This window comes from Melanerpes formicivorus, unplaced genomic scaffold (assembly GCF_026170545.1).
Source record: "Melanerpes formicivorus ecotype bairdi unplaced genomic scaffold, bMelFor1.0.p_v2 SCAF_9, whole genome shotgun sequence".
Taxonomy (NCBI): domain Eukaryota; kingdom Metazoa; phylum Chordata; class Aves; order Piciformes; family Picidae; genus Melanerpes; species Melanerpes formicivorus.
Genome location: NW_027142361.1, coordinates 19,095,654 through 19,111,613, shown reverse-complemented (window position 1 = coordinate 19,111,613; position 15,960 = coordinate 19,095,654). Strand labels below are relative to the sequence as shown.

Here is a 15,960-nt window from a genome sequence, read left to right as displayed (position 1 = left end):
TGGTGGATTGGTAGAATGCAGTTTTAAGTTTAGGTGCAGCTGGAACTTTCCTCAGTTCGCTCCTTTCCTTCTCCCTTTCCAGCTCATCTGCTTCTGGGCTCCCTGCCAGAGTGACCCTGAACAGATAAGGCCCACTATCACTTTGCTTTAATTAATAACTGCTCTTTTTCTCTCTTTCTATCCCTCTTTGGGGAAAAAGGGGAGGGAAGGGGATACAGGGGGGGAACCCTCCTCCAGAGGAGGGAATTTCATTCCTTTATTATTGTGTTTGTTTTTTTTACTTTGCTGTGTATTTCTGTGTATATATTGTAAATACTGTAAATTGTGTATATATAGCCTGCATTTCCCAAAATTGCTTGTAAATATAGCATCTTTCCTTGCTTCTCCGGCTGGCTATCTGTGGGTTTTTTTCTTCCTCTTTGTGGGGGAGAGAAGGCTGGGTCCTTGTCTCTCAACTCCACCACACTCAGATATATACTTAGAGTCATGGAACACATCAGAGACGATATTTTTCTTCTTTTGTAATTTATTTTGGTGCAGGAAACAACATTGATTTCTTTGGGGTCTGACACACCTTTTAGAGATATCAGAAAAAGAAGTATCACATTACAGTTCTTACTTTTTCTTGCTAAAATTGTTTCAGAAAATAGGCACTACAGGCGATATTACATGTTGCTGTGCAAGTGGGATTGTGAGAGAACTACTGATCTCATAAATTCGCCGTCCTCAAAGACACCAAATTACAGGGTTGTTGCAGCTGAGCCCAGCCATTTCTCCAGAAGTCAAAAACAAACTCATTAAGCCAAGGAAACAAACATATCTGAAGGCATCAGCTATGCAAAGCAGTTAGCCGGTGCAACCACCTCCTCACTTCAAGCCAAACTTGTAGAAGTTTCTTTTCTCCCCAGATCACAAGATCACAAGGAAATTCCATGAGCTGTGCAGAGCAAGACTTTACCAAGCTGCATTTATCAAGCAGGTGCAATTTCTGCCTCTACTTTGGCTTTTAGTGTTGGCAGTTGAGAAACTGCACAGATTATGAAAAGCCAAACCAAAAGCTACCCAAAGGTCTATGTGCTGATGCTGCAGGAGTATTGTGACACCTATCAGGGCTGTTGAATTTTTCCAAACTCTCTAAAATGAAGTGGAGGCAGTGAAGCAATCCCAGGCTATTTATTGATGCCAATAGGGCAGGAAAGCCCTGTTCCTCCAAGGCCACAGTAGCCACCAGCGTTCTTACTCAGGTACTGCTGGTGGTAATCTTCGGCGTAATAGAACTCCGGAGTCTCCCGGATTTCTGTTGTGATGGGACCAAAACCACTCTTCGTCAATACCTGTCAAGAAACATAATGGAAAGCCATTAGTACTTTGCTGATGGTTTTCTGTCAGCAGGAGCTACAGATCTCTCTCAGCTCTTGAACCACATTTGCAGCACACCCCTATGTGGCAGCCTTTTATGCTCGCTCTCGTGTCGTTTTGCTGAGAGACGTTGCGGGCACCAAAGCAGGCACTGGCAAAAAGAAGCAGTGCACCCTCCTGTTTCAGTGGCTCATCTATTTAATTAAATATGGCCACATGCTTGTTCTCTCCTCTTTATTAACCACCCCAGGCCAAGTAGAGGTGCCATCAAGGAGAGTGGAAAACATTAGGGCCTGTAGTGATAGGATGAAGGACAACGGTTTCAAACTAGAGAAGAGCAGATTAAGATTGGATGTTAGGAACAAGTTCTTTACCATGAGGGGAATAGAATAGAATAGAATAGAATAGAATAGAATAGAATAGAATAGAATAGAATAGAATAGAATAGAATAGAATAGACCAGGTTGGAAAGGACCTTTGAGATCATTGAGTCCAACCCATCACCCAACACCATCTAATCAACTAAACCATGGCACCAGGCACCCCATCCAGTCTCTTCCTATACACCTCCAGTGATGGTGACTCCACCACCTCCCTGGGCAGCCTATTCCAATGGCCAATCACTCTTTCTGTGAAGAACTTCTTCCTAACATCCAGCCTAAACCTCCCCTGGCACAGCTTGAGACTGAGTTGCCCAAGGATGTGGTTGAGGCCCCATCCCCAAAGCTGTGGATTAATTCCTTAATTCCCATTCAGGAAGAGTGTTGTAGGCCAGATGTTGGTAATGGTTCTACTTTCCATGCTTTTGATACATACAGTCTGATGGATCTAGGACACTGTTGAGTACTAGGCTGCCCAGGGAGGTGGTTGAGGCTCCATCCCTGGAGATATTCAAGGTGAGGCTCAACAGGGCTCTGGGCAACCTGATCTAGTGGAGGATGTCCCTGCTTACTGCAGAGGGGGTTGGGTTTCTTCCAACCCAAACCATTCTATGATTCTATGAAATTTGAGAAGCAGAAGAGCACACTTTGATCAGGTCTGGACAGCTGTCTTCAAGTGTCCAAGAACTCCACCTGGAAGATATCTCAGATGTTAAATGTACCATCCACCCCAAATGTCTTTATGCCAAGAAGAATTTACAGGTGAAACTTTAGCTCCACTGATGTCACAGTAAGAGTGTTTGGGCTCTTTTCACAGAGTCACTATAAACTCATTCTTCAAAAATAACAGTTCTGCCCTAATGATCATCACAGATTCTACCTGAAGATGTCTGTGATCACTGCAGGGGGCTCGGACTAGGTGACCTTTCAAAGGTCTCTTCCAACCCAAGCCACTCTGATTCTATGATTCTAGGACTAGGAAGGTATTTTTAAAGCAAATGATGGATAATTTCTGAAAGATTTTCCAATATGTGTCCAGGAACAAAAGATGAAGGAATGTAGGTGGGGATTTTAAATTAGGCTTGAATTTCTTTTTTATATCCCCTACATGAACTTGAAACTCCAGGAAAGTTTATGAGAGACTGAATTTATTTTTAACAAGAATTACCATGACATTTTTCCTACTGAATTTTCCTTTTCTGAGGGAACTGGTAAGTGCCAACATTTTTGAGCCAATTCTCATCTCAATGGGAACATGATTTGTGCTCTCTGAAGTCCATGATAACCTAATGAGCACTTTAACTGGTTTCAGACTACAGTTGTAAAGTACTGGACATAGGTAGAACTGCATTGCTATCAGCCAGACTTGAGAGTAAGATCAATTACAAGAATGAACAGTCAGCATTTCTGATTACCAGGCAAATATGTGCTCACTGATCATAATAACAAATCTTATGTATTGGGTTGGACTGAGGTGGAGTTAATTCTCCTCACAGCATCATTCTAGGGCTGTGGGTTTTTTGCAGCAGTAGTTGATAACACAGCAGTGTTTTGGCTACGGCTGAATTCGGTATCCGAGCTGTGTCCTTTCAACATTTCCCTGCCCCAGGAGTACATTGAGGGGTGGGCAGGATCTTGGGAGGGGGGACAACTGAGCCAGCTGACTCAGACTGGCCAAAGAGGTATTCCATACCATATGATGTCAACTCAGGTATAAGAAGGACGTGAAAGAAGGAAGTTTGGGGATTCATCCATGGCGTTTATCCTCCCGAGGAACCACCAAGCTTAGAGAGCCCTACTTCCCGAGACTGACCACCGTCCTGCTGATGGGAAGTAGAGACTAACATCTCTCTCTCTGCTTTCTTTGCTTCCGCGCGGTCTATTTGCTGTTTGCTTATTAGTGTTATTAAATTGCTCCTATCTTATCCCTGGCTTCTGTTATATTTTCTTTCCCTTCTTCCCCTGTTCACTTAAGAGGGGGAGTGATAGAGCGGCTTGGTGGGTATCTGGCCTCCAGGCCAGAGCCAAACCACCACAGTCCTTTTTGGTTGCTTTGGCCGGGAAACGAAAATATAACATAGCTGTAGTTTCTGCAGTTTTTTTTTCTTATATAAGCTTGCTTATGATACAGGCTTCTGTGCTGGTCACGTGGCTTGCTGATAACTTCTGCTTTCTTTTGGAAATACTTCATTTGTTTAGGAATATGCCGAAGCAAATAATGGCTATGTGTCTCTTTCTCCTGCTTGTAGGGCTGCTGTAGTGTGGGAGCTATGCTAGAGAGGTCATCATTTCTGTCTCCCCACCTGAAATGAGTGTAGAGAATTTTATTATGCAGGCCCCCAAGATTTTGATTCATCCATATGTGAGCTCTCTAGTACTGCTAATCAACATTACTGGCATGTTGAGGGTTTTGTGGAGTTTGATTCCATCATGGCATGAAAAGAGACAGTCTTTGGGTGGGGATTGTGACCGTTTGACGCTGTCCCCTTAAGAAAGGGAATATGGTGGACGGAAGTTGATAAACGAAAAGAAGGATCTAAACTAATTTCATTGGTAGAGTGGGAGGAAGCACCTTCCGAACTGGGAGTGCAGGAGGGTATCCTGGGCATTCCAGCACTTTTATCTTCAGTCTTTCTTCCGCTCCTCTGCCGAGCAGCAGCTCTCTGTGCTGGGCTTTCGGCCAAGGCTTTGGCCTTGAAACTGATAAGGCTTGTATTAACTGCTTTCCAATTAACACAACTGCTTCTAACCTTTTTTTCTCTTTCTCTCTCTTTCTAACCCTCTCTGGGGAAAAGGGGGAGAGAGGGGGAGAGCGGAGGTGGGGAACCCCCTCAGCAGACGGGGCAACTCTCATTTCTGTGCTACTCTGTTGTATATCTTTGTATATATTGTAAATATTGTAAATTTGTATATATTCCCCTGCATATCCTACATTGCTTTGTAAATATGAAACTCCACTGCTTTGCTAATTCAGCTGTGAGGGTTTTTTTTCCCTTTCCCTTCAATTTTCTTTCCCTTTACTTTACAGGGGGGAGGGAGGAGGCTTTTGGGCCTTACCCTTCTAACCCTACCACAGGGATATATTGAAGTGTGACTTGAAGCGGTCAGTCTCTGGGTGGCAGGGTATGTGGAAGGACTTGGGCAGATTCCTAGGACGGTTATCACCTCCTATAGCCTGGGACTTTACCCCAGAAGAGGTGAGCGATCCTACTAAACTAACTCGCCATCTGATAGAAGGGTGCCTCGCTTATCCCAATGAGAACAAACAACTTCTTGCACTTTACTGGGGCCTGGCCTGTGCTTACCGAGCCACAGTTCAATACTCTATGAGGACTATGGCTGAGGCAGGCACCCAAACACTACCTGAGGACACCATGGTGGAGATGGGGACCCAGACAGCAACCAGAGAAATTGCCCCAGTTGTAAAAAAGAAGCAGTGGACAAGGAGGTCAACAGGTCCCTCTCATCGATTGGTAAGGGATGAGGAAGATTATGACCAAGAGGCTGGTCCATCAAGTGGGAAATCAGAGGAAATGAGTGAGATTAGACAAGAAGCAGAGACTACTTGGTCCTTGACCTCAGCAGAACTGAGAGACATACGCAAGGATTATAGTCGCCAGCCAGAAGAGCGAATTGCTGCTTGGCTGCTCCGGTGCTGGGATAATGGGGCTGACAGCCAACTGCTGGAAGGCAAAGAGGCCCAACAATTGGGACCCATTGCTAGAAACAGAGGTATTGAGAAAGGCATTGCAAAGGAGACAGGCATATGCAGCCTCTGGAGGTGACTCCTGATAAGTGTGAGGGCCAGGTACCCATGCAAGGAGGACCTTATGAGTTCTCCAGGGAAGTGGAATACGGCAGATGAAGGAATCCAATACTTAAGAGAATTAGCGGTGTTGGAAGTTATCTATAGTGATTTAGATGATCAAAGTGTCTCCACAGATCCAGAAGATGTCCCATGCACACGGGCCATGTGGAGGAAAGTGATCCAAGGCGCTCCAGCATCGTATTCTAACAGCCTAGCAATGATATACTATTTGGATGAGGACGCACGGTCTGTGGAGGTTGTGTCAGCCTGGCTCCAGAATTTTGAAGATAACCTCTGTACTAACTCATTTCCACGTGCCAGTGCCTCGTTGACCAGGTCTACTCCAAGAAATCTGTCCCCTCCTGCCTCAGTCAGAGGGAAAGGGAGCCTCAGACGCACACCACGTGAAATACTCTGGTTTTTCCTTCGTGACCAGGGGGAGGACATGAGGAAGTGGGATGGTGAACCCACTTATAAATTGGAAGCTCGGGTACGTGAACTGAAAGGAAAAACAACAACTAAAAAGGGATCATTTAAGAAAACAGCAAAGGTATCCGCTGTAAAAAACCAAGAAAGTAATCAACGATCTCTCAGGAGAAAAAGAATTGAGGTTACACCCCTTGATCCCGTTGAGGGGACCTCTGGCCAGGTACTACCCAGATCAGACAGTGAATGCTCTGATGGGGACCAGGAGTAGAGGGTCCCTGCCTTCGGCCAGGAGGAGGAGAGGGATGACAGAGTATATTGGACTGTGTGGACTCGATGGCCTGGCACATCAAAGCCACAGAAATACAAGGCGCTGGTAGACACAGGGGCACAGTGTACATTGATGCCATCAGGGCATAGAGGTGCTGAATCTCTTTGGATCTCTGGAGTGACAGGAGGCTGCCAGGAGCTGTCTGTATTAGAAGCTGATGTGAGCCTAACAGGGGACAAGTGGGAAAGACATCCCATTGTGACTGGACCAGAAGCCCCTTGCATTCTTGGTATTGATTACCTCAAGAGAGGGTACTTCAAGGATTCAAAGGGTTATAGATGGGTTTTTGGTGTGGCCACGGTGAATACAGAGAAGATCAGACAGCTGTCTACCCTGCCTGGCCTTTCAGAAAGTCCTTTCATTGTGGGATTGCTGCAGGTTGAAGAACAACAGGTGCCAATTGCTACTAGAACAGTGCACCGACGGCAGTATCGTACAAACCGAGACTCCCTAGGTCCCATTCATGAACTGATTCACCAGCTGAAGATCCAGGGAGTGATCAGCAAAACACATTCACCTTTTAACAGCCCCATATGGCCAGTGCCAAAATCTGATGGAGGATGGAGATTAACTGTGGACTATCGTGGCCTGAACGAAGTGACACCACCACTGAGTGCTGCTGTTCCAGACATGCTAGAGCTCCAGTATGAGCTGGAGTCAAAGGCAGCTAAATGGTACGCTACTATTGACATCGCCAATGCGTTCTTCTCAATCCCATTGGCAGCAGAGTGCAGGCCACAATTTGCTTTCACCTGGAGGGGTGTTCAATACACGTGGAATCGATTGCCCCAAGGGTGGAAGCATAGCTCCACCATTTGTCATGGACTAATTCAGAGTGAACTGGAAAAGGGTGAGGCCCCTGAACATCTCCAGTACATTGATGACATCATTGTGTGGGGCGATAAAGCAAAGGAAGTGTTCCAGAAGGGAGAAAAAAATCATTCAAATACTCTTAAAGGCTGGGTTTGCTATAAAGAAAAGCAAAGTCAAAGGACCTGCGCAAGAAATTCAGTTCTTGGGAATAAAGTGGCAGGATGGATGCCGTCATGTACTTATGGACATGGTCAACAAGATAACAGCCATGTCTCCACCGTCCAACAAGAAAGAGACACAATCCTTTCTAGGCCTTGTGGGGTTCTGGAAAATGCATGTTCCAGGCTACAGTCAGCTTGTCAGCCCTCTCTATCGAGTAACTCGAAAGAAGAATCAATTTGAATGGGGTAGTGAGCAGCAACAAGCTTTCAAACAGATCAAACAAGAGATAGCTCGTGCAGTGGCACTTGGGCCCATTCGCACAGGACCATCGGTGCAGAATATCCTTTACACCGCAGCTGGGGAGCATGGTCTTACTTGGAGCCTCTGGCAGAAGACACCAGGTGAAACCCGAGGTCGGCCGTTGGGATTTTGGAGTAGAGGATATCGAGGATCAGAAGCCCACTATACACCAACTGAGAAGGAGATCTTAGCAGCCTATGAGGGAGTTCCAGCTGCATCAGAAGTAGTGGGCACAGAAGCAACTCTCCTCTTAGCAGCAAGGCTGCCTGTGCTGCATTGGATGTTCAAAAGAAACATCCCTTCTACTCATCATGCCACCAGTGCTACATGGAGTAAGTGGGTAGCACTGATTACACAGCGAGATTGACTGGGAAAACCAAACCACCCAGGAATTCTGGAAGAGATTATGGACTGGCCAGAAGGCAGGGATTTAGGAGCATTGCCTGAGGAAGTGGTTCGTGCCCAAGAAGCACCACCATACAACGAGTTACCTGAAGATGAAAGGCCTTATGCTCTGTTTACTGATGGATCGTGTCGTGTAGTAGGAAGCCAACAGAAGTGGAAAGCTGCTGTATGGAGTCCTACTGTCGTAGGGTTGGAAGGGTAAGGCCAAAAAGCCTCCTCCCTCCCCCCTGTAAAGTAAAGGGAAGTAAAAATTGAAGGGAAAGGAAAAAAAACCTCACAGCTGAATTAGCAAAGCAATGGGTGCTGTATATTTACAAAGCAGGGAAACGCAGGGGAATATACATATTTACAATATTTACAATATATACAAAAATATACAACAAAGTAGCACGGAAATGAGAGTTCCCCCCTCCGCTGACGGGGTTCCCCACCTCTGCTGCCCCCTCTCTCCCCCTTTCCCCAGAGCGGGTTAGAAGAGAGAGAAAAGAGGAAAAAGTTAGAAGCAGTTATGTGTTAATAGAAAAGCGGTTAATACAGGCCTTGCAGTTTATCAGTTTCAAGCTCAAGCCTTGGCTGAAAGCCCAGAAACAGCTGCTGCTGCTGAAGGAGGGGAAAACAGAACTGAACTGGAAAAGTGCAGGAAAGCCCCAGATACCCTGCTACACTCCCAGTTCAGAAGGTGCTTCCTCCCAATCTACCAATGAAATTAGTTTAGATCCATCTTTTCGTTTACAAACATCCAACTACCATATTCCCTTTCTTAAGGGGACAGCCTCAAACGGTCACAGTCCACCCCTTCTAAACAATTTCATTGGCTGTTCATACTGTCCATCCAATCCAAGACGATATTTACAGTTTGTAAGTAAAGTTCATAGTCCATTCCAGCTATGCTCAGATGTAGATGATTCAAAAGTCCAGGAAAAATCAGAAAATGAGAAAAATGGAAAACAGTTCATTTCTGAAATGGGGAACAGGGAATCTCAGTGTCTCTTAGTTGACTCAGGGCTCTCAGGGATCTCAGGGTTCGTGCACCGTAGATTCCTCTGAAGCCCCAAAACAGATAGCTTTCGAGAAATACTGGGTTAAAACATAGAATGTGAAGCAATTGAAGGAAGCACAAACCACATAGAGCAATAAATCGGCTGAGGCCTGGGACACTGTGACAGAAAAAGGAGATAAGTGATAAGAACTGACGGGGTAATCATGATTCAGAGCCAACAAGGTCGAACTGACCCTAAGAGCCTTGTCAACTCAGTGGAACCAAGCCAGGCACACCGGGAATTGACCAAATTAGGAAAGGAGTCAAAAGTTTAAAGAGGAAGACTCATCAGGAGACCCCTGCCCATGATGAAGGCCACCGGAATGACCACCAAGAAGATCCTCAAAAGAGATGTCCCCGCCCACGCTCCGCCTACACCACGCCCCATATGAATATGTATGCAAAGATATGATTATGTATATGATCTGATGCAATACTACATCCAAAACTGTATAAAAGACATGCTTTTGTTACGGGAAAGGCAGAAATCCATTTAGTGATTTCTCCAACACGTTGCTAATAAAAATACCTCCTGTCTATCTGACTTAAACTGAGTCTCTTAGGCAGTTATTCTCGCCTTTTGGGGCAAAATTCGGCATCACCTCGTTGATTCTTTGGACGCGATGCAGCTGTACAATAGTTTGAAATTAACCTCTTTCAGCTAAACTTAAATTTCTTTGTGGAATACACTGAATTTCACCATTCTCTTGCATTACCCAATAAGTGTGACCCGGACCTTCAGCTGAAACCACCCCTCAGACACGTTTAGCCTCTCCTGAGGGTGAAAATACCCAAACAGCTTTACCTAACAGATTCTTTTCTCTAACAACAGGAACTCTATCACCTTCTACTTTCTGTAGCAGATCTGAATGTGCAGGTCCAGCTCGGTTCACTGAACCTCTACTATTTACCAGCCAGGTTGCTTGCGCTAAATGTTTTTCCCAGTATTTCAAAGATCCACCCCCCATGGCTTTAAGAGTGGTCTTCAACAAACCGTTGTAGCGTTCAATTTTCCCTGAAGCTGGTGCATAGCAGGGAATGTGGGATATCCGCGCTCTTTTGCCCAGTTCATTACAAGGTTGTTCTTGAAATGAGTTCCGTTGTCTGACTCAATCCTCTCTGGAGTTTCGTGTCTCCATAGGATCTGTCTCTCCAGACCGAGAATGGTGTTGCGTGCAGTTGCATGTGGAACTGGATAAGTTTCCAACCATCCAGTGTTCGCCTCTACCATAGTAAGCACGTATTGCTTACCAGAACGAGAACGTGGTAGAGCGATGTAGTCAATCTGCCAAGCTTCACCATATTTGTACTTGGACCGTCTGTCACCGTACCACAGGGGCATAAGTCGTTTTGCCTGCTTAATAGCAGCACAAATGTCACAGTCATGGATGACTTGTGTGATAGCATCCATGGAAATGTCTATGGATCTGTCACGAGCCCATTGGTATGTTGCATCTCTGCCTTGATGTCCTGACGAATCATGAGCCCACCGAGCTAAGAATATCTCACCTCGGTGTTTCCAGTCGAGATCAAGATTAGAGTCCATGTCTACTTGAGAAACTCTTGCAGCTAGATCTGCCTGATGGTTGTGTTGCTGTTCCTCAGTAGCTTTGCTCTTAGGAATGTGAGCATCGATGTGTCTCACTCACTGGAATTCTCTTGATTCGATCAGCAATGTCCTGCCACAGCTCTGCTGCCCAAATGAGTTTTCCTTTCCTCTGCCAACCACTCTTCTTCCAGTTCTTTAGCCAACCCCATAGAGCATTGGCTACCATCCATGAGTCGGTGTAGAGATAATGGTTTGGCCATCTCTCACGTTCAGCTACGTCGAGAGCTAGCTGGACAGTTTTTACCTCGCAAACTGACTGGATTCTCCTTCTCCATCTTTCGCCTCTGCAACTCGGCGTGTTGGACTCCACACTGCAGACTTCCACCTATGCTTGTTTCCGACAAGATGACAAGAAACCGTCTGTGAACAAAGCATATTTCTTTTCACCATCAGAAAGGTCATTGTAAGGAGGAGCTTCCTCAGCACGAGTTACTTTCTCCTCTGGAGGTTTAGCACAGTTGGTACCTTCAGGCCAACTTGAGATCACCTCCACTAGACCAGACCTTTCCAGATTTCCCATTCGAACTCTCTGTGTTATCAGAGCTATCCACTTAGACCATGTTGAGTCTGTGGCATGATGTGGTGTGGAGCCTTTGCCTTTGAACATCCAATTCAAAACTGGCAATCTGGGAGCTAAGAGAAGTTGTGATTCAGTTCCAATCACTTCAGAGGCTGCTTTTACTATTTCATAGGCAGCTAAAATTTCTTTCTCTGTTGGAGTATAGTTAGCCTCTGAACCTCTGTAACTTCGACTCCAGAAACCAAGAGGTTGTCCACGTGTCTCACCTGGAGCTTTTTGCCACAAGCACCAGGTTGGACCATTGTCACTTGCAGCTATGTACAAAATGTTCTTAATGTCTGGACCATCTCGGATAGGTCCCAGACACATTGCTTGAATTACCTCTTGCTTTATCTGGTCAAAGGCTGCTTGTTGTTCAGGTCCCCAGTGGAAATGGTTTCTCTTTCGAGTCACATCATACAGAGGTTTCACCATTTGACTGTATCCAGGAATGTGCAGTCTCCAAAATCCCACTATCCCCAAGAAACATAGGGTCTCTTGCTTGTTTGTGGGATTTGCCATGGTAGAGGCTCCATTTACCACATTTACCACTGGAATGTGTTGGCGTCCATCCTGCCACCGCACTCCCAGAAACTGAATCTCTGTGGTAGGTCCTTTCACCTTGTCTCGTTTGATGGCAAAACCTGCATTCAGAAGAATGTCAATGATTTTGTTACCTTTCTCGAAGACTTCCTCAGCAGTTTTACCCCAGACAATGATATCATCGATGAACTGGATGAGTTCTGGAGCACCGCCTTTCTCCAGAGCATCGTGGATCACTGCATGACAGATGCTTGAGCTGTGGATCCAGCCCATTGGCAATCTGTTGAAAGTGTACTGGATTCCTCTCCAGGTGAAAGCAAACTGAGGCCTGCATTCCTCTGCTATGGGAATAGAGAAAATTGCATTAGCAATGTCTATGGTAGCATACCATTTGGCCTCTTTGGATTCCAGCTCATACTGTAGCTCCATCATGTCTGGTACTTCTGCACTCATAGGTGGTGTCACTTCATTCAGGTCTCGGTAGTCAACCGTCAGACGCCAGTCTCCATTCTGCTTCCGCACAGGCCACACTGGACTGTTGAAAGGTGAATGAGTTTTGCTGATGACTTTCTGACTCTCCAACTGACGAATCAGATTCTGAATGGGCAACAAAGAGTCACGGTTGGTTCTGTACTGTCTGTGATGACCAGTCTGAGAAGCAACCGGCAATTTAATGTCCTGTATCTTATGTTGTCCCACAACTGCAGATTCATCAGAAAGCTCAGGTCTAGCAGACAGCTTCAATTTGTGTCCATCAATTTGTATAGAAGCTACTCCAAAAGCCCATTTGTAACCCCTAGGGTCTCTGAAACGCCCTTCTCTCAGAAAAACAATTCCCAAAATACAAGGTGCATCGGGTCCGGTCGCAACTGTATGCTTCCTCCATTGTTTACCAGTTAAACTTATATTAGCCTCCACCTTACTTAACTCTTAAGATCCACCAGTAACTCCCAGAATAGTTATAGACTCTGATGCCTGATAATTTGATGGTATTATGGTGCACTGAGCTTCTGTGTCAACCAAGGCCCTGTACTTCCAAAATTGTGAAGTGCCAGGCCACTGGATGTACACATCCCAATAGATTCTGTAATCTCTGTTATCCCTCTCCTCCCCCTGGCGGGAGGCAGGTCATCACTAGTTATGGGGAACATGCCCACATGTGCATTGAGCACAGTGTGCAGTGTTAGAGCTTTGCATGTTACAACTGGAGCCACTGTTGAAGCTACTAGAGTTGTTCTGGGGAACTGTGGAAGTAACAGCTACCCTTCTGGTATTGCTACCTCGGGTTCTGCCACTTTGCAGTTCTCTCAGTCTCCTGAAAAGATTAGAAGTTGGTTGGCCCTTAGCAGCTTGCCAGAATCAGCAGCAAATTCATTTAGAGCTGCTTTACCAATTAACTTTTTAGCCCTCTTTTTAATTGACAGAGAGTCTTCACATTCCTCGTCACTAGATGACTCTGGGACTGATCCAGAGCCACGGCGCTTTCTTTTTGATCTAGTTTTAATAACAAAACAAGCTCTGGACACCTTTTTCTCCCGATGCCTGGAATACAGAGAATACACTTTAGTTATCACCAGCAGCAGGATTATAGACACCAAATAAATCACCTTTGGATCCCAGGCATCACCTAAAGTTACTCTCTCCTCCGGCAGAATCTTAAAACCCTTTATCTCAATTGGGAAGGTGGTGGAGGTAACATTTTTGTACCTCGCTGGCCATAATAAATCAATACATTTTCCATGTCATAATCTAACTCTATACATAACCCTCAGATAAATTGTCCGCAACAAATATTTACCCAGGTAATCCAAAATCAAACCCAAACAATATCTGTAAACCAGAGCCCCAAAAATTGAAAAGAATAACCGTTCTACAAACCACAACACCTTCATGTTTGCTAATTCATCTAGAAAACACTAAATCAATCAAGTAATAAATCAAACTAATTATCTGCCCCACGTTGGGCAACAAGAAGAAAATAAATGTCGTAGGGTTGGAAGGGTAAGGCCAAAAAGCCTCCTCCCTCCCCCCTGTAAAGTAAAGGGAAGGAAAAATTGAAGGGAAAGGAAAAAAAACTCACAGCTGAATTAGCAAAGCAATGGGTGCTGTATATTTACAAAGCAGGGAAACGCAGGGGAATATACAAATTTACAATATTTACAATATATACAAAAATATGCAACAAAGTAGCACAGAAATGAGAGTTCCCCCCTCTGCTGAGGGCGTTCCCCACCTCTGCTTCCCCCTCTCTCCCCCTTTCCCCATAGTGGGTTAGAAAAGAGAGAAAAGAGGAAAAAGTTAGAAGCAGTTATGTGTTAATTGGAAAGCAGTTAATACAGGCCTTGCAGTTTATCAGTTTCAAGGTCAAGCCTTGGCTGAAAGCCCAGAAACAGCTGCTGCTGCTGAAGGAGGGGAAAACAGAACTGAACTGGAAAAGAGCAGGAAAGCCCAGGATACCCTGCTGCACTCCCAGTTCAGAAGGTGCTTCCTCCCAATCTACCAATGAAATTAGTTTAGATCCATCTTTTCGTTTACAAACATCCGACTACCATATTCCCTTTCTTAAGGGGACAGCCTCAAATGGTCACACCTTCACGACAAGTTTCATAGTTTCACAGTTTCATAGTTTCATTCAGGGTTGGAAGGGACCTCAATGATCATCTAGTTCCAACCCCCCTGCCATGGGCAGGGACACCCTACACTAGATCAGGCTGGCCAGAGCCCCATCCAGCCTGCTCTTAAACACCCCCAGGGATGGGGCCTCGACCACCTCCCTGGACAACACATTCCAGGGTTTCACCACTCTCATGGTGAAGAACCTCCTCCTCACATCTAGCCTGAATCTCCCCACCTCCAGCTTCATTCCATTCCCCCTAGTCCTATCACTACCTGAGATCCTGAGAAGTCCTTCCCCAGCCTTCCTGTAGGCCCCCTTCAGATACTGGAAGGCCACAATTAGGTCACCTCGGAGCCTTCTCTTCTGCAGACTGAACAGCCCCAACTCCTTCAGTCTGCCCTCATAGGAGAGGTGCTCCAGCCCTCTGATCATCCTTGTGGCCCTTCTCTGGACACGCTCCAGCACCTCCACATCCCTCTTGTAATAGGGGCTCCAGAACTGGACACAGTACTCCATGTGGGGTCTCACCAGGGCTGAGTAGAGGGGGAGGATCACCTCCCTCGACCTGCTGGCCACACTTCTCCTGATGCAGCCCAGCATCTGATTGGCTTTGCGGGCTGCAAGTGCACACTGAGAGCTCATGTTGATCTTCTTGTCCACCAGCACCCCCAAGTCTCTCTCCTCAGGGCTGCTTTCCAGCCAGTCACTGCCCAGCCTGGATTTGTGCCTGGGATTGCCTCAACCCAGATGCAGGACCCTGCACTTGCTCTTATTGAACTTCATGAGGTTGGCTTGTGCCCACCTCTCCAGCCTGTCAAGGTCCCTCTGCATGGCCTCCCTTTCCTCCAGCGTGTCTGCTGCACCACACAGCTTGGTGTCATCAGCAAACTTGCTGAGGGTGCACTCAATGCCCCTGTTGAGTTGTTGAGTTGTAGAGACTACTGAAGGAGAAGGTGAATCAAGTCAATATGTAGAGGTGAAAGCCATCCAACTTGCTCTAGAAATTGCTGAAAGAGAAAAGTGGCCAGTACTTTACACAGATTCTTGGATGGTGTCTAATGCTTTGTGGGGATGGCTATAGCAGTGGAAGAAGACCAATTGGCAACGCAGGGGCAAGCCTTTTTGGGCTGCCTCACTGTAGCAGGACATTGCTGCTCGGGTGGAGAACATGCCTCTGAGGGTACGTCATGTTGATGCTCACGTACCTAAGAGTTATGCTAATGAAGAACATCAAAACAATGAGCATGCAGAGAAGGCTGCCAGGATTGATATAGCTCAAGTGGATCTAGACTGGGAGCGAAAAGGTGAACTGTTTGTAGCTCGATGGGCCCATGAAACATCAGGACATCTAGGGAGAGATGCTACGTACAGGTGGGCTCGTGACCGAGGGGTGGACTTGACCATGGAAGCCATCGCACAGGTCACACATGACTGTGAAACCTGTGCTGTCATCAAGAGGGCCACCAGAGCCAAGTCTCCCTGGAACAGAGGGCGGTGGATGGGTTTTCGCTATGGTAAGGCCTGGCAGATTGACTATATTGGACCACTGCCATGAACACGCCAAGGCAAGCACTACATCCTCACCATGGTGGAAGCAACTACAGGCTGG

At 46.1% G+C, this 15,960-nt stretch overlaps 1 protein-coding gene across 1 annotated transcript in view; it reads right to left on the bottom strand.

Moving 5' to 3' along the window:
- Nucleotides 1–517: 517 nt before the first annotated feature.
- MSRA (methionine sulfoxide reductase A) overlaps nt 518–15,960 on the bottom strand; it is a 687,752-nt gene continuing 672,309 nt past the window's right edge. The window contains 1 exon segment of the mRNA XM_068143212.1: nt 518–1,334. Within this exon segment, the coding sequence (XP_067999313.1) occupies nt 1,170–1,334 (165 nt within the window). The 3' untranslated portion in view covers nt 518–1,169.